This window comes from Helicoverpa armigera, chromosome 1 (genome assembly GCF_030705265.1).
Source record: "Helicoverpa armigera isolate CAAS_96S chromosome 1, ASM3070526v1, whole genome shotgun sequence".
NCBI lineage: Eukaryota > Metazoa > Arthropoda > Insecta > Lepidoptera > Noctuidae > Helicoverpa > Helicoverpa armigera.
The window spans coordinates 5,546,479-5,572,331 of record NC_087120.1 but is presented as its reverse complement, the minus strand read 5'-3'; the positions used below and the strand labels follow the sequence as shown (position 1 = coordinate 5,572,331).

At 36.0% G+C, this 25,853-nt stretch overlaps 1 protein-coding gene across 1 annotated transcript in view; it reads left to right on the top strand.

The window, feature by feature from the left end:
* Nucleotides 1-12,899: 12,899 nt before the first annotated feature.
* LOC110375770 (protein scabrous) overlaps nt 12,900-25,853 on the top strand; it is a 31,449-nt gene continuing 18,495 nt past the window's right edge. Inside the window, exons 1-3 of the mRNA XM_021334016.3 lie at nt 12,900-13,158; nt 23,957-24,122; nt 24,663-24,830. Of these exons, the coding sequence (XP_021189691.3) occupies nt 12,989-13,158; nt 23,957-24,122; nt 24,663-24,830 (504 nt within the window). The 5' untranslated portion in view covers nt 12,900-12,988. The remainder of the gene's footprint in view (nt 13,159-23,956; nt 24,123-24,662; nt 24,831-25,853) is intronic.

The window sequence follows — 25,853 nt, the reverse complement described above, 5'->3', positions numbered from 1 at the left end:
TTAAGCAAAAGCTGTGCTACAGCAGCAAAAGCACAGTTCTTCAATATGGAAATTAATAAATTATAGCTAAGTACTAAGTGCGCATTTTATTAGGAAGAGTGGGCATGAAAAAAGAAAACTCTTTTAGTACAGCGAGTAATATTAGTTTAGTTTTAAATACATTTTAGAAGGATACCATCTTCATATAAAAGTAGAAACCTAGGTAAATACACGAGCTCATATTAATTTAAATAAAATCGCATAACAAGTGAATGTCACTGAACTAAAAATACACGAATCTCGTATCAATATTTTATCATTAACGTCACACATTGTATTTTCCTTGAACTTAGAACGTTATTTGAGATGAATATTTAGTCATACGGTACAACGAGCAACGTACGCTTGGACAATGTTTTCGTTTTACGCAAGCCCTTTTACCAGAACAGAGGGCTCAAGACAAAAGGGGACTCTGATTAAAAACGGAAAATGTTGAAAAGTCGAGTCCTCGGTGTCTGCACAATGACTCTTACCCACTCGTGTTCAGAAAACATCCAAGATTAAGGAAGACTTGTGAATGTATAATACATTTTTTGTTTTAGACTATTTTTGGGATCTTTGAAGAGAACACGTTTTATCAAGAGCGCATTTTACTTAGCTAAGGGTTTGTATTGCGCAATTTGTAACCAAGTACTTTTTAATAAAAAAATACAAATAAGTAATGATACATTTAATTTCAATTGGAACTTAGGAAGGTACTCGTATTGCTTTATTCTTGGGTATATTTGGTTCCATACATTTGTACCTAGTTCTCTTTCCACATAGCAAAGAGCTGCGTTTGGCAATTCCATTGCAAGTTACCCGGCTGCTGAACGTTTACAATTTTCAGCTAAGGGCTAAGATAGGTACTGGTGCAAACGAGTAACTGCTATTTACTGTACACTAGCAACTTTAAATAAATCAGTAGCACATTAAATGTTTATTAATTCCATGTTAGATGCTTTTAGGAATACAATAACATTATAGCCAAGCTTTATATTCAATTGTTGTTTGCTTATCAACTTGCCTACTAGGCTAATGAGGCAATCCGACTAAAAATATAGTTTTTCATAATAGTGTTCGCCGACAAAAGAAAACTGCATGCTACTCTGTGCGACGGTGGTGGCCTTTTTACCTCTACATAACGTGAATAAAGGCGAGATGCACATTTGCAAACCTCCTTTTGTGCAATTTCCCGACCGCAGTTACAAATAACGTAGGCTTTGCGGTTAAATACATTTGTTTGGTCAGGAACTTAAGGCCTAATTGATTCTGTGTGCTGTTGTCCAGGCTTGACCGGCTTTTCTACAAATAAGTGTATCAACTGTATGAACCTATAGAGAGGTACCTATAGAGCGAACATACCAGGTGTCAGATTTTGTGAATGGAAACAATAACAATCTGTTTAATTCTCTTTTGATATCAAAATGAAGACAGTTTCTTAATAAAGCTTGTCTTGTTAGTGTAGTAAGAATTTTAATTGGAAAACTGAAGATCTATTTGAGGGAATAGGTAAGATATATAATTACCATTTTAATAATAAGCTTAGCGTATTGCTAATCTCAGTCAGACGTAGGTGATAAAAAAAAATGTTTGTTAACAGCAAAAGCCCAAGGAAAATCTCATCTTGCGAACTGAAATTTTAAAAACAAATTGAGCAGTTACAATTAATAGGATAATAATGTGCAGTAATAGTATTTTTAAATTATGATACTTTATTTCTATATTGTATGATATTTAAACATTTTACTTATTGCAAAATCCATTTTTTTACTTTTTGTAATCTAGGTAAAATAAAAATACAGTCTAACATTATTCTGATAAAGTGAAATCAGAAAATAGATCGAGTCAGCCCGCTGTGGCGGTTCATTTCCTATTCAATTGACTGTCATGTGGTGTTTACAATAGATTGCCAATGTATTGTTTGTCCTCTACTATTGTTATATAAATCTTTCGCGAGCCAAAGGTGCTTAAACCATTTGCCCGTTGACACAATACTTGTAATAACCGACAGTAAAAAAACCGGGCGTATCCCGTCTTTTGAGCGAACATCTCGATACATTGTACTCCATTTAAATAGCCATTAACAAATAATAAAAATTGTGTAATTTCACTTTAATTTAAAGAACATGATAAAGTTGTGTCTCTCGCTTTACATACATCGTTATTGATATCTACACGTAGGTAATATAGAAATTTAACGCTAAATGTGTTTCTAAGCGCATAACTCAACGCTTGGACCAATTTTCCCATTTTTTTTCATGCACTTTGAAGTCCAAGAATGGTTTCTGCGAGTAAAAGTCGAATAACTACCGGGAAGCAGTCCCCACGGGACGCGAGGGAAACCGCGGGAAATTCGTAGTTACAAATGAAAGTAAATCTTTATGTCGTGTCTTCACGCTAAAACGGTTGAAGCTGAAAGCCTGCATGCAATTTTCTCAACCGTGAACTGTGATCTACAAAATTTCTTGGCAAAGGAGAATGGGCGAAATGGGTACGCCTATTATGTACTTACCTTATGTAATCCCATATTATACCTAATCCCTTATTTTTTCTAATCTATAAACTTCCTTATGTACTCCCCTTATCTACTTCCTTATGTACTCCCCTTATTTTCTTAATTATATACTCCCCTTATGTACTTATCTTGTGAACTTTCTTATGTACTTCCTTATATACTGTATCATGTACTCCCCTTATGTACACCCTATATGAATTTTCTTATGTAGATACCTATTTCCTTATATACTGTCTTAGGTATTCACCTTATTTACTTCCTTATGTACTTATAATATAACTTAGAGCAGATTTTAGACGCATTATAACGTATTTCATTAAACACGTTATAACGTCCTCATACTACCTAAATGACAGTAGCCGCCATACAAGAAAATACTCTACATGAAATAAGCTTTCTATTGATGTATCACTAAATGCTAGAGGAGAGGTAGACCAAAACGCTCATTGTCCTTTCACTGTTCTAGATCAATGGGTAGTACGCTATAGGTTCTAAGGGTAGGTTCATATCTGACGGAACATACGTCGCGTATTTTCGGTCGCGTAACGCCAAAACAGACAAATATAAGATAAAACATTCAATCATTCACACCTAACCGATGATGCGTTAGTGCGTCGCTCATACATTTACGATACGCTCGACGCATTTTCCGTCAGATATGAACCGACCCTAAGAGTGTTGAAAGCATCTTTTGACTGAATAGGAAAACGACAGCATCTTTTTACATAAAGTTAAGTTTAATTTTTGACAACTTCTATCTAAATGTAGTTTAATAGAAAACAGTCATCCGTTGCATCTCCAAAATGGAGGGACAAGACAGATGGACAACAAAGTGATCTTACACTATCAAGAACGGATACCTTAAGATGTAAAATACGTCAAAACTGACATAAGAACAAAATAACTGTAGATACGTAAGACAGGATCAAAAAAATTACTTCATACTCAACGATGGACACATAATTTTAGTGTTCACTAAATGAAATTGTGAAGCACAATGAGAACCCAAAGTAGGTTCTACATACTTTTATATTGTACCTACAAAAATCCTCAACACCCACGAACCTAACCAAAGGTCCTCATAATTCAGAATAGCTCGTGTTCATTCAAGTACTTTCAAAAGAATGTTACTTCAATTAACTACTTCAAGCCACAAAAGTTTTCTAACATCGAATACAACTTACTTAGTTCCAGTAGCCTAGCTCCTCAATTCACTAACAGATGAAACCGCACACTGCCGACTAAACACCTACACTTGATGATTGGAAAACATTATTATCTCCTGAGCCTTTCTCAACTATGTTGGCTTCAATTGGTAAACATTTTTTTAACCCTCTGCAACTGACGTGGTCAAATTTTTACAATTCAACTGAGGTGGTAGTACACGAGACACCACTTCAACTGCAAATATTTTTGTAAAATTTAACTATACAGCTAACTTATTGATATTTATTAGATTTATAGCCTATTTTAAATGTTAAATTAACTTGGAATAAAAAAAACAAAATGTACTTTCAAAATTAAACAACTTTTATTTACATATGTCAAATCAGTCTGAAAAATTCTACTTAATCATTTATGAACTAAAAATAGTAACAAAATCAACTTTTTCAAATTTTACATTACATATTTTAAAAGTTCACAATAATATGAATCAGTGTTGGAAAAATGAGATACATTCGTTGGTCAAATTATAAACTAGAGTGATTCAAAGTCACACCTTTTTTTGGCAATTATCACACAGTGGTTTAGAGAACTAAAGGCAAATTGGCTTCGAACAATCACAGCAACGATACTTAGTTTGTCTTTTTATTTAAGTTGGAAAAATATAACAAAATGTTTTGTCACTTAGTGGAACAAATCGAACTACTGGAGATGAAGGGACCCCCCATCCAAGCCTAAAACTCTTCTTCACGTGAAATGGCGTCATCTTCATCGAGTTCGGTTTCAGGCTCGAAAATTGGATCTTCATCTTTATCATCAATACCTAACACTAAAGGCATCGTCACTTTCCTGTTACAGTTAGTTCAATATTTCCCCTTCATGACTCTGGAGAGTTCCAGCCGATGTTCTTTTACGAGCAGAACCTGGTTTAGGGTTGTTGCTTGAGATGTCCATCTAAAAACTTGTTAGGTACTCAACACCAGTTAGCTTGGTATTCAAGTTAATTGATTAGTAATTAAAGTATTAATGTAATATTTTATGAAAATTGGAAAATAACACGAAATAATGAGTCATTTAAACTAGTTTACTGACGTGGTAGTTTAGGAGACACTATGAAGATATAACCATTTGACTGAGGTGGTAGTCTCGTGGAAACTTACCTTGACGCTGACGTGATAGTCCCGTGGACACTTTCCTTCCTCCACGCTAAAGTAAGCTCACTTTGACCGCCCCCCGTACACTGACCGACGCACGAGCCCTTTATAGGAAGGTACTCGAAGAGCTGGCGCATGAATTTGAAAAATGACGTTAAAAAACTTGATTTTGTATTTTGCGGTGTCTGTGGGACTACCACCTCAGCTGCAGAGGGTTAAACAAATTCTTGACTCCATCAAAGTTTTCAGTCAATCAAGGTTTTCAGCGCACTATCATACCAATTTCTGAATCCATTTATTTATTTTATTTATTTATTTATTTATTGATTTATTTATTTATTTATTTATTTATTTACTTATTTATTTATTTATTTATTTATTTATTTATTTATTTATTTATTTATTTATTTATTTATTTATTTATTTATTTATTTATTTATTTATTTATTTATTTATTTATTTATTTATTTATTTATTTATTTATTTATTTATTTATTTATTTATTTATTTATTTATTTATTTATTTATTTATTTATTTATTTATTTATTTATTTATTTATTTACTTAATTAGAACGGCCGCAGGCCAATTACACTAATTAAGGACATCTCTAACACACTGACTTCTCACAGTACTTCAGACACACAGACAAGATTTTCTTCCATCCATCGGCAAAAATATCACAATCTGTACCGTCCAAGAGAGCGTTGAGCGCGGAAAGTGACCTCGGAACAGGTGAATTAGCACGGGCCACAGTGCGACAAGTCCATAAAAACTATTGGCCGACTAACATTTTACAGATACTCGTATCGCTATATTGTTTGGTACATTTAGTTCCAATTGCTTGTAGTTCTCTCTGCACATGGTAAAGATCTGTGTTTGGCAATTCTGTAAGCAATTGATTAAGGTATAATGCCATTGCAAGTTACTTAGGTACCCGGCTGTTGAACGATTGCAATTTTTAGCTAAAGGATAGGCAAAGGTGTAAACGAGTAACTGATATTTTTTGTTAAAAGGGTAAACATATACTAGCAATATTAAGAAGATACCTCTCTTTAAATCTCATTGAATAGCTACTTATATTAAATTATTGGCCGACTATCATTTTACAGTGTTCTCAATACACTATTAGCTGTCAAATGTCACCGCAATGACTGCTTACAGGAATAAAATAGGCATACTTAAAATATGACAAGGAAATTAAATCGTTCAAGCTTCCAAGACCTTGGTACAGCACGTGTATTCGGGACCTCGTATCATACGCCAATATTACAAGTTACAAGTCTGAAATGAGCTCCTTTGATGTTCCCTAAAGCCTTCCACTTGTTGGTTTAACAGATTTAATTGATTCAGATTTAACATGTAGGTGTACCTTATACATACTTACCTGTTGCGATGTATCATATATATTTGATCGCATATTTTTGAAACAGCTTTCCGGATTTACATAAAAACTTTTGTTAGCTTTTTGAACGTGAAAAATAGTTTCAGGAGTATATTTTTTTTTACACCATCGATAAGCGATACAAATTATGTAACTTATAATTTTGAAATTATTTTAAATTCGAGATTGTAATTTTTTATTTGTAAGCTTACTTTGGTCAACTTAGTGACTGACACCCCGCTACATCCCACCGTTATCCAATGCTGTGGAAATATTAATGCTCAGGATTTTATTCTCCATAAAAAAATCACGTCAATCCGATTTTTGGTGAAACAGCAAACAGACAAAAATAATCCACATTCCAAAATAATCGAAAGAAATACACAAAAGCATATTTCATATGTGTTGGCAGTCCTGTCTGAAATCCGCCAAAAATATTCACCAATTATTTCGAAACAACACTGCAACGGTACACCAGTGTGTGTTGGTACAAAAACATCGATGTTTTTCAACGCAACCACAGCTATGCTTTTACAGGTCTCGAATATACCACAGAAACGTTGCGTCATCACTTTAACAAAATCTATACCAATATGATAAAGAGGATTTTTTTTGTCTGTTTGTTTGTTTAAGGCTCCGAAACTACTGAACCGATTTGAACAATTCTTTCACCGTTAGAAAGTTGCACTCTTTCCGAGTAACATAGGCTATATTTTATCCCTTTACTTGCCGTAGTTCCCACGGGGCGCGGGTGAAACCGCGGGAAAACGGCTGGTTGAAAATAAAATGAAAATATTCCCGTACACGTTATGTGTCGTATACAGAAAACTAAAGCCGACTTAAAACTTGTGTAGACCCTGGACGGTGACAAAGCATTTTGTGTATATTTCTGCAGCTATTTTTATCGGTTCAATAGTTATCGTGTGTATGCTGAAGTTCGATGGTGACTTAACTTGGTGCAAGTTTCGTGGAAGCTGCCTTCTTCACGCATCGTCTTTTCATACGAATAGAGTTTCTATGCACGTTTGAACTCTGATAGTAGGGTTGCACTTAGAAATAATGTTCTTTCATATTATAACAATATTAAAAAATCTAATTGACGAATATTAGAAAAAAATGGTGCAATTGAAAAGTGCTTTTCGAGTCCTGAATATCAAAGATTGCCGGAATAAAAATGAAAACCAATGTTTTTTTTTATAAAGGGAAGAGTTTTATTTTTCGGTCGTTAATACTTACTTATGCGTAGCTTAAAGGCCCATAGGGCACTGATTGCCTATTTCTACGCAAATAAGTGATGATTGATAACTCTATATATGGAAGTAACTTATACAGCTGAATAAATTAATACGCACTTATGGATTCGCTAGTTAAGTGTGTCAGTTATGATGTCTGAGGTAGCGCAGTATGTATCTATTTTCCTTATATAAGAAGCTAGTGAAGATACCCGGCTTCGAGCGGGTAAATACTACCCTTCAGTTATTATTATACTAGCTTCCACTCACAGCTACGCCCGCGTGGTATGTTGATAAAAAGTAGCATATGTATTAATCCAGGTTATCACCTATCTGCTGACCAAAATTTAACCAAATCGGTCCAGTCGTTTTTGCGTGAAATAATAACAAACATACGTCCATACATTCTCACAAACTTTCACCTTTATAATATAAGTAGGATACGCGAAAGTTTTATGGATTTGTATCTACGTATGGAAATGTATCAAAATATTAGTACAATAATGAAGTGCTTAACTAATTAAAAATTGCATTGGTCTATAGATGTGTGGACAAAATAAGTATCTTTGTTCCTTTTTCACGCAAAGTCCATCTAGACCAAAGTCCCAAAGACCCAAAGTCTACTGGATGGATTTTGATGAAACCGGAATCTCGCTAAAACAATCCAGGAAGGGAGGTATTATCCCTTCAAGATAAAAAAATAACTAGATTATTATTAACTCCTACAGGTACTTCAACATCACACGTTTACACTTCTAGCAGAACAATTAACAACTATTTCTATAAGGTGACATTTCTCAAGTCCTACATACTCAATGAAGCTGAAGAGAATCATTAAAGTAAGTTTGCTACATTGCATTGCGCACTTCCGTCGGCACGAGGCTAATTTACACACTTCAGCTAGCGAGCCTGTATTCAGTACCGATATAGCTTGTTTTGATCATATTGAACGCAGATTATTTTGTACTTTTTTGTATAAAGTTACATATGCATAATGGCTAATGGAGGATAGTTGATACACTATAAAATCAGTGCTTGTTTGTTTATAAGTTTGTTTTTGCGATATACTATCTGAAAACTAGCTGCTTTCCGCGGTTTAATTAACTTATAAGCTTTCAGCCTCTTGAGTAATTGTACCAAATTATTTACAGGAGTTCAGTAGTTTTGATACGATAGCCCGTTATAATTTATCAAGAAATAAATCTATAAAGTTATTCCAAGCAATCGTGTACTTATTAGCGTTTTCTTTGTTTGTCCGTATAAATTGTTTCAGATGAAAATCTATGTTCGTTCATATTACAAATCTAATCTACCTTGCAGACTGAAAAGTACATCTCCTCAGTCTTGAGATACAAAGGTTCTATCTAAATTTACAATCGGATTGGTCGGTCAGCCAGCAGAATTGCTCTTGACAGCCAGTCTTTCTTAACATCTCGAACTCTCGGTGCAGTCGAACATATTTATAGAGGTCTTCTACAATTCTGTCCGATTGAAGAGAATAATATAAATTGACAGTTTGTTTCAGAATAAGAAGGAACCAATCGCTACAATAACTCGATAAGTAGTCGATACTCGAGCACGCGATGTTGTGTTGTTAACTTGCACTCACTTTTACAGTCGTAACGTCAAATGGTACATCATTAAAAGCTCAAGCATGACGTGAGAATCGAACTAACTCGCAAGATTTTCTCCTTAACTGTTAGTCGCTTATAAATAAACTAGGATGCGATTATTACAACTTTTGAAACGTTTCTTTATAGCGAGTTTCCTCGTTGGAAAAATTGTGAAAGGGCATTTGAAATTAAAGTATCTCTTAACATTATTCTATTATTATTTGATAATTGTTGCAAGTCAATACATTTGATAATTAATCACCTTCTTCAATTCAAGGGAGTCTGATACTTACTGGGCATGATACATATATAGTTGTTTTATCTTACAATAGCGGGTGGTCATACTTGTGTTTATACCTAAATGTACTGGCACATTGTTTTTATACGTAAGCTTGGGAGTGCGAGTAGTGGTCTAGTCGCCCCGAGATAAATGCACGCTTACCTACATTTGCGTACACAAGTGTAGCTCAACTTTTGTGATATTCGATAGGGAAACGTCAAGCGCTGATAAGGCATTTTATTTAGACAGGCGACGTGTGTGGCGATATATAGGAATTATACACACATAGTTGTATTGTTTTATACTCATGTTTAATCAATTTACAATAACTTACGTACTCGCAACTTGTAAGAAACTATGCACAGTAAACGTACTCGGTCAATCCGTATTTCCCGTGCGATATCCATATCTGACAACACAAGACTATCAAGTTCCTTAAATGAGCTACCGTTAATTAATATAATTTAACAGTAAACAAAGGGAAATCAGCAACTATAATGAGCAACTCAAAGTAAATTACCTAATTACCAGAAGCAAATTGTGGTTAAATATAGTCTTACTTGACACTGTTCGTTAATTAAATAGAAGATGTTTGCACTAATATTATGAAGCTGAAGAGTTCGTTTGATCGCGCTAATCTCGGGAAGTACTAGCTCGATTTGAAAATTTACTTCAGTTTAGATACTTAGATAGCCCATTCATAGACGCAGGCTAAGTACCTATGATTATGATACCAACTTTTTATCCTGGTGTGTGAAGTTCTTCCTACTAGTTGCGAGCTAGTTTTACTAATAAATATGTTGTTTTCAGCAACTAGACATGAGTATAAGTAGTTGTTCTATAAGTCAAGGAAAGTATTTTTAGAACTTTTTTTTCAGCTATTGTAACTTTGACCATCCAAAAAAATGCCTAGTTTAATATTTATTTTTTAAGTTAAAAAACTGATTGTTTACCAAAACCCTGTGATCTTATCATAAATTAAGCTCTCACGTTAATATGGTGCTCAAAGTATTTAGCTATACTTTCGAGGAATTTGTAACCATACCCTGCAACCACGTATTAAACCAGCCAGGTGGCCGAAGAGCACATGTCGTGGGAAATCAACTGTTAAAATGGCCAGTTTGATTGGCTTCATATCAAATTGCTGAATAGCCATTCAACATTAAACGTTGAAATGACTATAAATGGGTGCATCACATTATGTTATTCACGTAAATGAAGTCTTTATGCGGGAATCAAAAATCGGTTTGTAGTTAGTGAATGTATCATTTAGTGTATAGTATGTGAAAATCTTTATGTGGTACTAGCTAATGCTGCGACTTCACCCGGGTCCCGAAGGAATTTCTTTCCGAACCCGGATAAAAAGTCTATGTAGGTACTAAATTGATAGCCAGATAATCAGAGGATATGTATTAATTAGGTTTTATTTGTTAGCTTTTATGATATTGGAGTTTAAGGAGTATGTTACGAAACTGTAACTTCTAATTAGTTGCGTAGCCAAGTAACATTTTGTAAGTGTAGAGCTTTATGTAAGTATGGTATGATTAGCTGTCGACTCCAACATTTTTTGGAAAAGACTGGGCAGATGACGATGAACTTTTAGATGTACGCCAAGTAATGGTGCTAGAAAACACATAACCGCTTCAGTCTGCCATTTCTATGTGATGTTAGCGCTTATTGTGGTATGCACGAAATAAATCCTTCTATAAAATCTGTTGATAAAAAAAATATGACAATGGTGATAGCATGCATGCAATAATAAAAACCATAATACCGAAGCCGTAAATGGAATAGTTTTTCACCACATAAAAAATTGAAACCAAAACAATTACAAACGATTCAAAGGAGAGTTCTACAGCAATATAAAATCAGGTTAAGGGCGGAGTACCCGCTCACTATAGGTAGACTAAACACTAAGCAGTTGGCCGACTGTTGGCCCAGTGGTGAGAAAAAAATATTTTTTTTGGAAAATTCTGTCAATCAAAGTTCTTAGTCTTTCTGGTACCGGACAAATACCTGATGTTGTTGGTTATTAAAAAACTTGTTTCGCAATACCTGACCGTTGTTACGTATGTACCATTCATCTTCATACTAATTTATGAGCCCAAACCAACTATCGGCCGACTAAAAAGTCTACAGTATACTCTATAAGATATCGGGAGACTATTTCATATCTCACAGTGATTGCAGCTTTATTACAAATACAGTTCTGTCATCCCTATCGACATATGATTTATTTCTAAACCAATACTGCATATTGGATGCAAGAGAGAATTCTCAAAGAATTGGATTTCCTTTTAAAGAACTTTCATTTTATTTGTATTAACATACGTATTCGAGGTTTAAAGATGTTAACGGCCTATGTAGGTCACCTAACAGGAAATTGAAATTTTGAAATATCATCATCATCTTCCGATCCTTTTCCCAACTAAGTATGTTGTGGTCGGCTTCCAGTCTCGGATATCGGATGCAGTTAAGTAGCGACTGCCTTTCTGACCTCCTCAACCCAGCTACCCGGGCAACCCAATACCTCTTGGTAAGACTGGTTGTCAAACTTACCTTCTGGCTTCTGACTACCCGTAAGGACTGCCATGACAGCTGGGTTCTTCTTTTAAAATAAATGTAGGTATATAAATATATTTTTATGTGTGTACCTATTGCAAAAATGTTATGAATATTGATGCGTGTTTAGACAGGGAAGATGCTTAGCACAATCTAGACTTATTTTCTGTAATAAATAAATAAATATAATATATTAGAGCAGTATTGTTTTGTAAAATGCAATAAGTTTGGAGACACAATAATAGGTATCGTTTCGATCCGATTTGTTTAAATCTCGATTCCGGACTGACTATAAAAGGCTTCACAGCTTCAGAAGTCTAATAAAAGCGACCATTTGTTAGTTCCGAAACTCTAATTTTTCTACCCGCAATCGAAAACTGTATTATTTATTGATATCCAACTCGATTTAGCTTTAAGAATAGTTTGCATTTCCTCCAAATGCTATCTCAATTTGCTATTTGAAGCTTTGGATAAGTTAGCTGGATGCTGCCATTCCACTCTTAATGAGAGGGCAGCTCCCGAAATTGACTTCATGACAAGTTTCGCCGCTTCGATAAAATCACACAGCTGAACGTGGTTTGGTTAGAATATACTCTGGACGTAATTTTAGGATTCAAAATGGTCGGAGAGTACCTAGCATTTTTTATTTTTTGTCACAATGCTTGCGTCACAAGTCGCATAAACTTTGTTAATTGGAGCATTTTTTTTGTAATTTGCAATGTACACCGATAAGTATTCAGCATTCTACTGTGCCAGCTAAATCAGGAAAGCTTATCATTTGGCTTCATTAAAAAAAAAAGCTCACTTGTCGCTCGACTATTTATGAACAGATTGCTCGAGAAAAAATATCTTTAATGTATGATTAGGTAAGATATCTGAAAAACAGGCTGTGAACGTAGGCTGTGGGCGTCTGGACAACTGTTGAACGCATCTGCGTCTTCATACCCTGACGACGTATATACGGAGGAGCGGTGGCGGCGCGGGCTCATTCCTGTCTCGAACTCCGGCCGAGGCAGACGTCCCTTTTGCGATTATTCGCACTCACAACTTACGAGCGCGTGAACATGAAGTGCTTCAACTGTGTTTTACTGACTCTTTCGGGCATTTTGTTTGTGACCGCGGCACATATCGAGGCGATGGATGACCTGCACGCGGTCGTGGAGCAAATCTCCCTCTTCAAAACTCTGCACAAGTCTGAAATAACTCAGATGAAAAACGAGATCGAAGAACTCAAGTAAGTAGAAAATTTATTTTTATTTGATTACGCCTTAAAGGTCCGATTGTAGCGAATTGGATTATGGGATTTACTCGCCGTGCTTCCTACTTTCTTGAAGTTTTTATTATTCAATAAATTGATGAAGCGCCTCAAATATTCAAGTTTGTTGACGGCGGTTTTCAAGTTATATTTCCGAGTCGACGCGGCAGTTTCCCGCGCTTTGCTACTTGCAGAAAATTTATGAAAATTGTACAGCTTAACTTTTGCACAATGCTGTGCGAATTTATTTTTTGTGTCCATTGCGACTTCATTTAATTGCCGGGGCGCACTTCGAAAGTTTTTTCCATGTGAAATATACTGCCTAATTCTATTTTACAGTATTAAAATATGATTTTCCTGCTCAGTTATTTAATTTAATAATTAAAATATAGGGTAATGTATTCCGGCTCTTACTTTAAAGTTCGAAGCTCTATCCTTACAAAAGGGTATCTTTATAATTCCCTACCCTTAAAATGGAGTGGTGTATTTCTAATGAAAATTCATGCATGCGGAAACACCTTAGAACATATTATGGGCTCGTATAATGTACCGGCACCTGACAAAAGGGTCTCCGCAATAGATTTAAACATCCCACAATGTAACGTCTTTACGATTTCGGTTATCGCCGATGATTGGGTCCTCCATACATTATGCATTATTTATGAGCACTCCTGATATTCTCTTTTGGTTGGTAGTCAAACCTTTTATGAATGTATCTCGCAATTCAATAAAATTATTGATAAACGTTGAAATTGTTGGGGTGCAGGTAGTAAAAGTCTTCTTGTATTAACCGAGTTTATAAAAAATGTATGGCAATGAGGCAGGCAGTCTTTACAGCCGGTGAAGTTCGCGCGGGATTACTTGACCGTCTTCACTTTTATTATTGGCTGGGGACCTATGGGGTGCTTTAACTTCTTTTAATTTTGAAATCATATCTTCGGTTTTGGTTTAGGCTACTTTATGTATGACGTACTAGGTTCGACTCCTAGCATTGTAAAGTATGGCTTAAAAAATATCTAAGTAACCACCACCTAGATTTTCGGAGCTAGTCTATCAATTACTCAGGTGCAGTTTTAGGTATGTTTTGCTAGGTACCTATGTCTTCGATAAATCGGACAGGAGAAATGAATAATGAGACAGAAGAAATAGACATTTAGGCATCTTCACAACTCATTATATTTATCAACTGAAATAATCCAAGGAGTACAGCACTAATAGGTACTTCCTGATTGAAAGCTGGCAGACACTCAAAGATAGCTATTAGTGATCAAATTACCTTCTTGCTGTTAATTTAGTCACAGATCCTCAGTCTACCACCCAATCTTCTAATTTGGATACGAGTCAGCGACCTGATGCAATTACATCGACCTCATGCAATCATATCATCCCAAAGTCACAGATCTAAATAATGGAGTATATTGGCCTTTGATTTTATTAAACATGAAAAGAAATCATTAAATAAAATAAGCCATTAAAAGGGTGAATCATCTTTAACTCAACGTTGAACCAATTTTACAATTTAAGTATTCGAACCTTTTTCTTGAGTACCTTTCGATCATTTTCTATTGGCCTATTTCCTGTTCTCTCACCCACATTCTCGGGTTTTATAAGGGGGCTTCTCAGCCGTCAGTCCGATCTCCAGTTACAAAAGACAAATTGCAGATTTGACAAATACTTGGAACGTGCAACAAAAGTGTGCGTCGCGTCCGCGCAGGTGGTCTATGCGGCCCGATACAAATAGCTGATACAACGTGACATCGCCTTATTCATAATAAAAGCAAGTCATGTCGAGTAATTCCCCCACTCCCACGATCCTTCTTGTAATAAATAAATAATTGTGTTTGTCTCCTTAACGCTTCGAACGAGGGATGATATAAATTGGAGCCGTGGAGCGGGTGGCTACCCGTCACGTAAATATCTCGCCGAGCAATGCTCGCGTTACGTACGACGGTGTACTTGCGAAACGATTAATCCAAATGTAATTGGATTTTTAAAGGCTAGCAACAGTACTCGTCTACGGAAGATTGCTTGAGATAACGTACACTGAATATTATTGGCCAAAACAAAAGGTTTATATAATGAAATGATTGGGGATGAGTTCGTTAGTATTTTACCAAAACAACCAAATAATCTCAAACTTGTTAAGCTCTTGAATCGAAAATGGGTCAAGAGTTATTTTTACGGCAGAAAGGGAATTCACAATGGCCCTAGAGAAGGTGTTTTGGGGTTTTCACAAAGTGATTGTTCTTTATGGCTGCATGCGTGGATATAATAATGGCGAACTAAATAATGTATCACAACTTCGCCCCATCGAAATACCGAATTCATTGAGAATATCCTGATAAATAATTCGTTGGCACTCGCTAGCCGACACATGTCATGTATAGAATTGAGGGCTTATTACATTATAAAATCAGATCTATATCGGGATGTATTTTTCGAATTACTGGAACGGACACAGCAATCGAGTGCCTTTAGAAAAACAAAATTAAAATTTGCGTTAGCGGGGCGGTAAATGTGTCGAGGGCTCGAAGGCTCGAGGGCGTGCTAATGTCGTGTACAAAATAGGTGTCGCGGTTGCAAGGCGGCGGCGTGCCCACAAGTGGTAATAGCTCACGCCCGACACTTTGAAGTCCTGCAAGACGTGTCATAATATAAAACTTGTAAACGCAGGAGTGCTTCGAGATCGCCGCCAAGCAAGAGCCTCTCGACGCGAACCAGGCCATCTGATCGACACGATTATTCCTCTTTGCTCGTCTCTTGGGTGATTTATAAAAGACATCGTCGTTTTTATTTCTTTCTTGAGACGCGACTGAAAATAAGGATAGAAAGAAGCTCAATAGGTTGCGCACTTAGCAACGAATTCAATTCTTATTCTAGATGTTACTTCACAATTTTGATTGGGAAATAAGTTTCGATTTCTGAAGTTTAATTGAATATGAAGAAATGTCAAGATTTTGAGGAAAATGATAAATTGATTACGTCTCGAGTTAACTTAGGGTCATGACCCAACTCGTGGCTAAAAATACATTTTAGCATTATTATTAAAATAACGTCAAATGCCATGATTGAATATCGTGGTAGTCGCGACACTCACATTTACATCGTGCTTCTAGCATTTATTTCCTCTCTGATGGAATTAACACGAGCTCTCATATCGCACTCAAAGCAGCATACTTTTGACGATCAAAAAGGGTGTCTGTTTGTTAAGGTGTCTACACACCAAAGCCGCTGATGCCGGCGGCACAGCCCGGCGGCCCAACCCGCCGGCCGTATTTTGTACAATCATGCCGCCGGCTTTCATAGAGTATTTGAAAATTACTAGAACACCACATGCCGCGGCAGTCGTGCCGCCGGGCTGTGCCGCCGGGTCAGCGGCTTTGGTGTGTAGACCCCTTAAAACGCGGCCATTTTTTAACACATTTTTCATAAATCTTGCTTTAACGCAAATTATGAATGTCGAAAGCCGTTTGTAACGTGCCCGCAATGCATCTTATTTACTCGCTCGGTTACTAATGTGACAGGACATTTTTCGAGTTGCCACTTCCCAAATAAACGTCTTACATCCCCTTCGTAATAGCTTTTGGGCGATGTTAATATATTCTTTCTTACATATTTTTTACTATGTCTACGAATGGTAAGAGATTGGTACACCATATGTTGGTTACGTGTAATTGGCAGTAAATTAAACTCTATCTATGAAAAGCACCTGCGACTAGTGAGTAGTGGTGGCTGTTGATCGCGGGTGTTTATCGCAGATTAATTTAAGCTTTGCGTCTTTGAATTAAGGTTTAAATTCGATGTTGTATACAAGTGTAGCTATAGGTAGAATGCGCCATCTCGTGTGCCAGATGAGTGTGCATCTGGGAACTGCAAAGGTACCCGTTTGCATACTTGAAATTCAACGTAGCCAGCTGTAGATATCAGTTTTGCTCATCGATTTTTATTAAGTCTCAGTTTATTTTTACATGGAGAACAGCAACAGCCTTTAGTTTAATCGTCTTAGTATTGAGTTAATAGTAGAGATATTGTAATTGTTATTGTATAATTAATGCGTTTGTGAGATGAATACGTTATTAAGGGCCATAGTTTGCCGAATGCTTAATTAAGCACATGTCAGATATCAATATGTTCGTATAAACATGTATTTTATTAGCTCACTAACACATGCACGAGGTTACGCTCGCTCACTTGCTAACTACTTCTTGCACATGGATAAGTACTAGGCTTATGTGGTATTCTGATGTAAGCTATATTACTGCCGATTTAAATTAATGCAATCGTTTTTTGGTGTTAGATTAACTGATTTGCGCACAGACTTACATACGAGTTTTGGCATTTATAATATGTATGTATAAATAGGATATATCTATACCTCTAGAAAGTAGTATATCAGTTAACGCCTAGATTGTATGACCTATCTGCAGTATTAATTTATTTTCAATATACCTACGTCACCGCAAGACAGCGAGCTTATTTTCAACCTTCAGCCGACTTATTACACGTTTTTTACTCTTTTCAATTTCTTGATACACTTGCCTTTTTAATAATAACAGTAAAGATTATTTTATCCTTTGACTTTAAAATTATATACCGCTAATTATTCTTAAAAAATATACTTTACTAATATAATAAAGAGGATTTTTTTGTTTCTTTGTTTAGACCGAACTACTGAATCGATTTGGACAATTCTGTCAATGTTGGGAAACTACATTATCCCACAGCAGGCTACGTTATCCGATTCTCATTTCGAGATTCCATTGTACAGCTAATAGGAAATCGTCATATTGGTGTCAGCTTTCAGCACAACCAGATGCAGCTGAGTATCAGTGTTTTACAAGGAGCGACTGCCTGACTTAGACTGAAGCCGACCCCAACGTACCTAGTTGGGATAAAACGCTCGGAGGATGATAAGGATGACTGCCTATCTGACTTACTCAACTCAGTGACCCGGGCAACCCAATACCCTTGATAAGACTGGTGTGAGACTGGCTCAGCTAGTAGGAAATATTAACACATTCTGCCTGTTCACGTAACTCACACTACCTCTAATTAGTTCTAACTGACTCCTACAAGGTAATTACTACTGATCCCAATTACTTTATCCAAATTGATTGGTTACATACCCAGTGTGTGCCTATTAATACATGATTGGTCGATAATTGTCTATTAATTAGTTCAAGTAAGCTGACTACAAATACACATTGAGTTTCGACTGCGTTGGTTACTTTGTGCTATGGAATATATAGGCTTAAATGACTTGATGCTAATTATCTGTGGGTAGATCCAAATCTACTTATATTATTGCCTGTAAATAGGTATAGACTGTGAACATTGACTTCGTACGCTCTTTCTGAACAGATTTTGAAAAAATGTTTATCAATTTAAAGCCACATTCTTTTTGAGTGTCATAGTCTATATCTTATTCTAATACGGGAAGTAGTTCCCCGAAGACGAAGAACTTACATAAAATTGGAGTGCCTGTTTGTAATATTAAAATACCAGCTTAAAGTAAGTGCATGTGGGTACTAGTACTACACATATCAAAACAATTTTTAAATCTCTTGGATGGCTAGACCGACTGACGGGAGTTTCACATGTAAGTAGATAGCTAGTGTAACAACAACTTAGGTTATTTTTTTCTCCAGATGCGGGAAGTAGTTCCCTTCCCAAGTAGAATCGTGGAGAACAGCTAGTACATGAATAAAATTCGTTCAGTAAATTTTATTGGCAATTGGTTCCGCGTACTTAGGTAATTCTGTAAACGTGCCGTCATTGGAACCATTTTGACGCCAATTCATCCGTCTTTTCAAGTCTTCTCTTTTGACTTCTCAAATACAAAGTCAATTCGAAGAAATTTTATATTTCTGTACAAGGCTTTATTTATCCTCTTTTCATGAATAGACAAATTAAAAGCAGGGTTTCGGTCTTTTGACGAAAGTTGACACGGAATACCGAAATCGAGGTAGGCAGGTAGGTAGGAACTCTAATTGCAATATGTCTGACATAATCGAGTAACATTTTTGTGAGATCGTACTTCAGCGAAGCTTACGAAACTGACATGAACAAAAAGCGCCATACATTCTGTTATCATGTTCGAACACATATATCCAGTTTTTCCTTATAGTAATCCTGGCAGGTTCAAACGGCACGTGCGTTTATTTCCTCGTACAACCTAAAAATATTTAATATATATGTAAGAAGGACGTTTTCTTGTCGCGCTTACGATCCATGTCTCAACTTTACTAGGCACTCATTCTCCGAATTTACATGTGAAAGTATAAAAAGATTTGTACTCTAGGTCCTTGCTTTTATTTGAACGTCGCTTCAGGAAAGCTAACGTAACATTTTAGAGCTAGTTATGGTTGCTGTATATTTATATCAGCCCCTTTTTGCTCGTAAAAGGGAATGAACAAGTTTGAGTATACATACGTATAAGCTTTTTCTTTTACAAATACATGTAATGAGATATTTATACATGGGACGGTTTGTTTCGGAATTCAGCCCCTCGGAATTGTTTGAGAAATATGGTTACACTTACTCGCGCAAATGTGTGCTTAAAACGTTTTTTGACACGTTCCTACGTAATGTAATGAATGATAAGATTTGGTTATGTTACGTGTGAATTTTGATGAAGATGGCTAAAAGCTTAACTTATAAAAACTCTTCTCTCAGTCTGTCTATCGTGCTTTGAAAACTATAGAACCGATTTAAATGGGTACTAGCGCACCTAATACTTTACATACAACCTGCATGTATACTCACACATATGTTGAAGTTACAAACAATAATTTCCTTTCAATACTCAAAATCAGTTCCATATAGTTATTAGTATTACACAGCAACAGGCATGGGGGTGAAGCGAACATCTGGCGATGATGGGATGTTTATTTATATCCCGGCCGGAACTAGTGTGCTACCAGCCCCCATCCGGCCACGCGTGCGCACACCGCCTAATATGGCCACTAACATTACATGAAAAAAAAAACTTGATAAAACTAAAAATAGGTATACCATCGCGAATGTTCTTAGCCTCCAACATTTCATATGGACTCTTCATTATATTTAAATGAATAGTACTTACTTACTATATAAAACTTCCAAAATAAATTGTAACTGACCTAAATGAAATAACTACACAGTCTACTTTTCCTGTCTTCGCGAAGAAATCTCGTGACCATTTTCAGCTCTAATTATCTCCGTTAATTAGGGAAATAGTTAGAGGTCGGTAGATCTTTTAAAAGCGAGAAATTCCCTTTTATTTTATACTTACATTTGCAAAAGTTAATGGGGTTTACGGGATTTCGAGTAAATATAGAACATAGATATCATTTTAAGATCTTACCTTTCTTTTCGTAAATTAAAATTTAGTATCGCCGGGTCTCTGGGTTCCGGACACTCGGCCTCGTGGACGAGGGAGGATATTATTCAACTTCTAATGTCTAAAGAGGGCAGGTGCTACTTCTAATGACGGCCATTCTGTTCCGAAGGCATTTGGCTAACTGACAATAGTTTTTGACTTACCCAAAAGAGGCTCTGGACTACATTGAAACAAGAGCCAAAATGCGCCGAGGAGGCTCAATTTAGACCTTTTTTTATGCCCGATGCTTATCAAGGAGTTCGCCCGCACTTTTGTTATAAGGGTGATATTCGAATTCATGTTTTTTTTCTAATACCATTGACGAGCACATGGCATCCTTGCATCTGCCGTTACAATGAAAGGTTTTTGAGTTTTTTTCCGCCGCCAGGTATAATCTTTCTCCGATTGTGTGTGTATACCGACGCAGAAAAAAGCAGTTTCGGTAATTATAGAGTATTCACTTGGTTTATAGGCGCGTGTTGTGGCAGTCCGGCAGATGTTACATTAATAAGGGAATTGGTGGTTCGTAAGACAATCGGTGCCTTTTGCCCACATGTAAAATATATTAAAATTCTATAAATAGCTACTACATTTTTTATAGAATCTTAGATATTTTAAGAATCGTATAAATTAAACGGCCAGGGCACATGGTGTGCCTCAAACCGCCTTGCCCCGCCCTTACCGAAAACCGAAGTCCAATAAAATATAATTTACATTTAAACTTCTTTGAAAAAAGCAATTCAGCGCTCTCCCCAAATTGTTAATTTTAATAATGCCTCCGAAATGCTGCTCTCTATCCCCCGCGTTTCGAGATTATTACCGCCATAAAAAACTGCTGTACTACAATCCGTTTTAATGTCTGCAAAAGTAACAAATCGACTCTATGGCATAGGCAAGCGCTAACGAGTGCTAGCTGACAAAGTTAATTGGAAACATACTACTTTTTATGAGTGAAACTCACATGGCTGTAAAGTAGGGCGCACCGCAGCGATTACGCGGTTTATTTTTGACACATCTGCGTGTCTTAATTATTTAATTTGCGTAATGAGCGTGTCACTAATATTAAATTACGCCAAGTGGGTGTCAAGTTTAACAAAGCGTAGTTTCAGAGCAACGTCGAATGTTCAAAGGGCTTGCAAGTGCGCGGCGTGGAGAGGGAGACATACGTTGTGAACTGTTTACACGGACCAGTAATTTCCTGGACACTTTATTAAAAACTCATTTTAGTCTATTTTTCAAAATTAATTGAACTGCTAGATAATTAAGATCATTTTCAATATTTCTATCAAAGTTAATATTACCTTCATACGAGATTACACGTGCACGGTTAATAGCTAATAGAAGGAAATAAAAAAGTAGGACGTACTAGAAAATTATCTCTGTGTGAAGCATAAAATCTATTTTTAGCTGCGTTTATTGAATTCGCTTATGTTAGTCTTTTGTTGGCTTGTTTGGTATCAATCTTTGAGGATAATTAACATCACTTCCTGGCTTGAAGAGAGTCGAACTTTTGATGAGCATTAATATTTTTTTAAATATTAAATTACGATAATCATTTGTTCCGTCGGTAAATTTGAAAAAAGCTCACAATAAATTGAATGGTTTTAGAACCAAAATTGTATTGCAAACGTCAATTCCGCAAACATAATTTGTCTACGTCCACTACGCTGATTTCGTAAACAACATGAATCAAAATTAACCTAAATCGTGTACCTAGTTAAGTAGTTGTGCAAACGATAAACTACCTACAACACCTGACATTATTATTTCCGGTATTTGATACGGCAAGATAAAAATACCTACCTTTGCTTACATTTGGGAAGTAACTTGTTATCTTCACTAAATAAATATTTAACTGTTGAACGGCACGGTACCTTTTAAGTAAATATGGATATTTTATTGATAAACTATCGATAATTCGATATATCAGTTCTAAGTAAAAACTTTGAACCAGGACTGACTAATATAGATGTACCTACATTTGATAAAGGAATTTTGTGGCGTTTTTTAAATAGGTCAGCTTTTTATTTGTCAATTAGTGTTCCCTGCGAGCTCACGTGTAATATAATATCTGGAACAAAATATATCTTCTGTTTTGTTATCATATTTTTTGCTCAGCTTAGCTTCAGTGGTTTACTTCATTTGTAAGTATTTTCAGCAGTTTTGCAGGCACGAAACATTCTAGATCATGTACAATATCTTCTAAAACGTGTACTTTTCTCAAAATAAATCAGTTTTTCAGTTCCACCCTATTCCCACCCTGTAAATATTACTCGTTCAGTGTACATATAAATGTGTACATTTCGTCTAAATCAGTCGACGCGTGATTAATTCACAAACATTATATCAAAACTAGGTAGGTACCTATTAATAAATGCAAATGCCAGTTATTTCACGTTAAATACAGAACAAACTATTGATCAATTTCAGGTAATTTTAATTTTAATAGGAATTATAATATCAACTAACTACCTACGTCATAAGTTTAGAAAATAAACTTATAGGAACTGAACTGACTTAACAAAACCTGACCGAACCCTTTGAGAATATTTAAGATTAGATTCAACCAATCTAATCGCCCCTTTATGCTTAAGACAAGGAGCGTAACGTGGAATATCCTTGTAGAAAAGGGCTTAAACTTAGGGCGGCCACAAACATTCGGAACGACTTTACGAATAATATTTGTGTGTTGTATTTACAAGAAAAATATCAATCACCCGACTCAAGCTAATTTTTACTGACTTGCGTCTGGAATTCGCTATTTCAAAAAACCTGAACGTTCGTGTTTCCATACATTTATATGACTCAACCACTTTGGCACAAGATTCAGAATTTTCTCATTCGATATTTGTTTTGAAAAGAGAGACAAGTGTGAGGCCGACGTCCGCATAGTTTTTAAATTAAGAAACGGAACTCATGAAGCCAGTCCCACTGTTTGAATGCACCCTTAGTAGCCTGTTCTACAAACGGATTAAATAATTAATTATTTTACAGAGGGTTGCCATATGGGATGTAGTGTAGATAATTATTATTAGTTAGGGACATTAGTGGAAGCGGAAGGGTCAGACAGGAGACACGGCGATGCCTGTGCGCTGTTGCATAACACTGCATCCTGCACGCTGTATGAGACACGCTTGTATAAACATTATAACTATTGAAAATATTTATTTTTTTCATCATAAGAACTAAGATATAAAAGTGAACCAAGATTTATTGAGCTGCGAAAGTAGGAATTTATTTTGTTATCACCTTAGAATGAGCATACATTTTTACAACTTAAAATCGAATATTAGGCAGCTCAAGCGCAATTTCAGCCTTAGCACAGTTTTTCACCGACGTTTAAATATGACTACTTCTCTGTAAAGTCCTACCAATTTACTCATCTTACCTTATTTACTAACCAGTCCTGTTCAACAGGAAAACTGCTGCTATCCACGTGACGAACAACCACGAGCGGAATGAGAAGGCGACCCTGCAATGGGCCAAGCGCTCCATGGAAGAGATCCGCGTTGAGATGCGTGAGCTGGAAGAGAGTGTCAACAACTCCGTACTACTGCGTCAACTGCATATCATTCGTAATGAGGTCAGTACAGGACATTAGTTGTTTGTCGTGGTTTCGGACACTACTTCCATAACTGGGCAATATATAGTCACGCAAGCATAGTGTGGCTTAACAACATTTAAAAATAAAACATCAGTTCAGTAGTTTTGGAGAATTTAGGGTACAAAAAATATTTATGAGTTAGAAAGACAACTTGTTAGTTTCAATCCATGTTCTATTCTATGATGAGAGGATTCATGAATTCTACAGTACTAAATAATCTCATCATTTGTCCGTCGGGGAAATAGTTTACCAATCATACTATTTACACTAAATTGTAATAAAAGCATAAAGCCTCATTTCTGAACCATATTAATATAGTTGTATTAACTCCATTGATTCCCACCCCACCGTCCATTATGTCAGAAATACTTCCAGTCAAAGGAAGTTTCCTCAGACATAAGAAAGACTATTATTTATTAAGATTCCACATCTCGTATGCGGTTAACGTTGTACGCCTCCTTTAATAATTAAGGCGGTCATTCAGTATTCTCTTTCAGCATATTTTTTATTCTTTCGCAGTTAAAGCAAGCGTTAAGTGAAACGTCGGATCTGGCCCAGTTGGCCCGTACTCAGGAAGCTCGCATTGACAAGTTGGATAGCGAAGTTGGTCGCATGAAGTACGAGGGTCAGCAGATGAGGACCTTGATTGCTGAGCAGCGAACTCATATCAGCAAGCTGTCGAAGGAGGTAAGTCTCAGTACATTACAATTTCAGTATATTGCGCGGATTTGCAGCCTGCGTGTAGCGAGAATCCTTTCATATTCATATCGTTTATTGCATTCCATGATGTACAGTATAATACTACAATGCAATATGAGGTGGAAATATCAAATATAGTAGCAGTAATGTGCACTGATGGGCACAGCCCACAGCAAATAGTACTTAGAAAAGGGGAAGCGTTCTATGTCGACCTTTGATCTGATGGTTAGGTAATAATTCAATGAGCTACATTCAGTACAGTACACAAAGGATGGAAGGAAAGACTACGAATCGCAGTAAATGAAACTTGGTGAATGGACAATGGAACATCGAACGTAAAACAAATGAATATCACAACAGAAAAGCGCTTCCTAATAATTTGATATTAAAAATACCGATGAATATTTTCGACATATGAAGCATACCGATGCACTTTAGTTCCCATGCAATCATTCGCAAAATATGAATACCACTGCTTGTGGAATTCGGTTATAAAATTTCAAAAGCTCGAATCCTAATTAGCACTACCGATGGAAAACCCAATGTTGGTGAATCATTCTACCTATTACATAATTGAAAATATTTAATTAATCCTTTGTGGAGTAAGCACTTATAGATATTATTCGAATATCAGCACAGATTGGTGGTATCTTTACTCAAGAATGAGATTAGGATGAGAATTTAAATTGTGTATCAAAGAAGAATTTTATCATTGCCAGTTACTTAGCGATTCATTCTCAACTAGTACTGCTATCAAAAATAAGAAAGAAAATATAAATAGTATTTACTTTATCTTATATAAACTTTTTAATATTCAGTTTAAGCCAAACGAAGCTACGTAGTGATATTTGAACTCATATTAATATTGTGGAAGATACGCAAACCGCCGGCGAACGCAAACGTTATGAAGCAAACTTCTACTGCACTTACTTATTCTGTAACAACACCTATAAAGGTGCTAATAATACAGAAAACATGCATATATTCTCGTTTGATATTTTCTAAAATCTC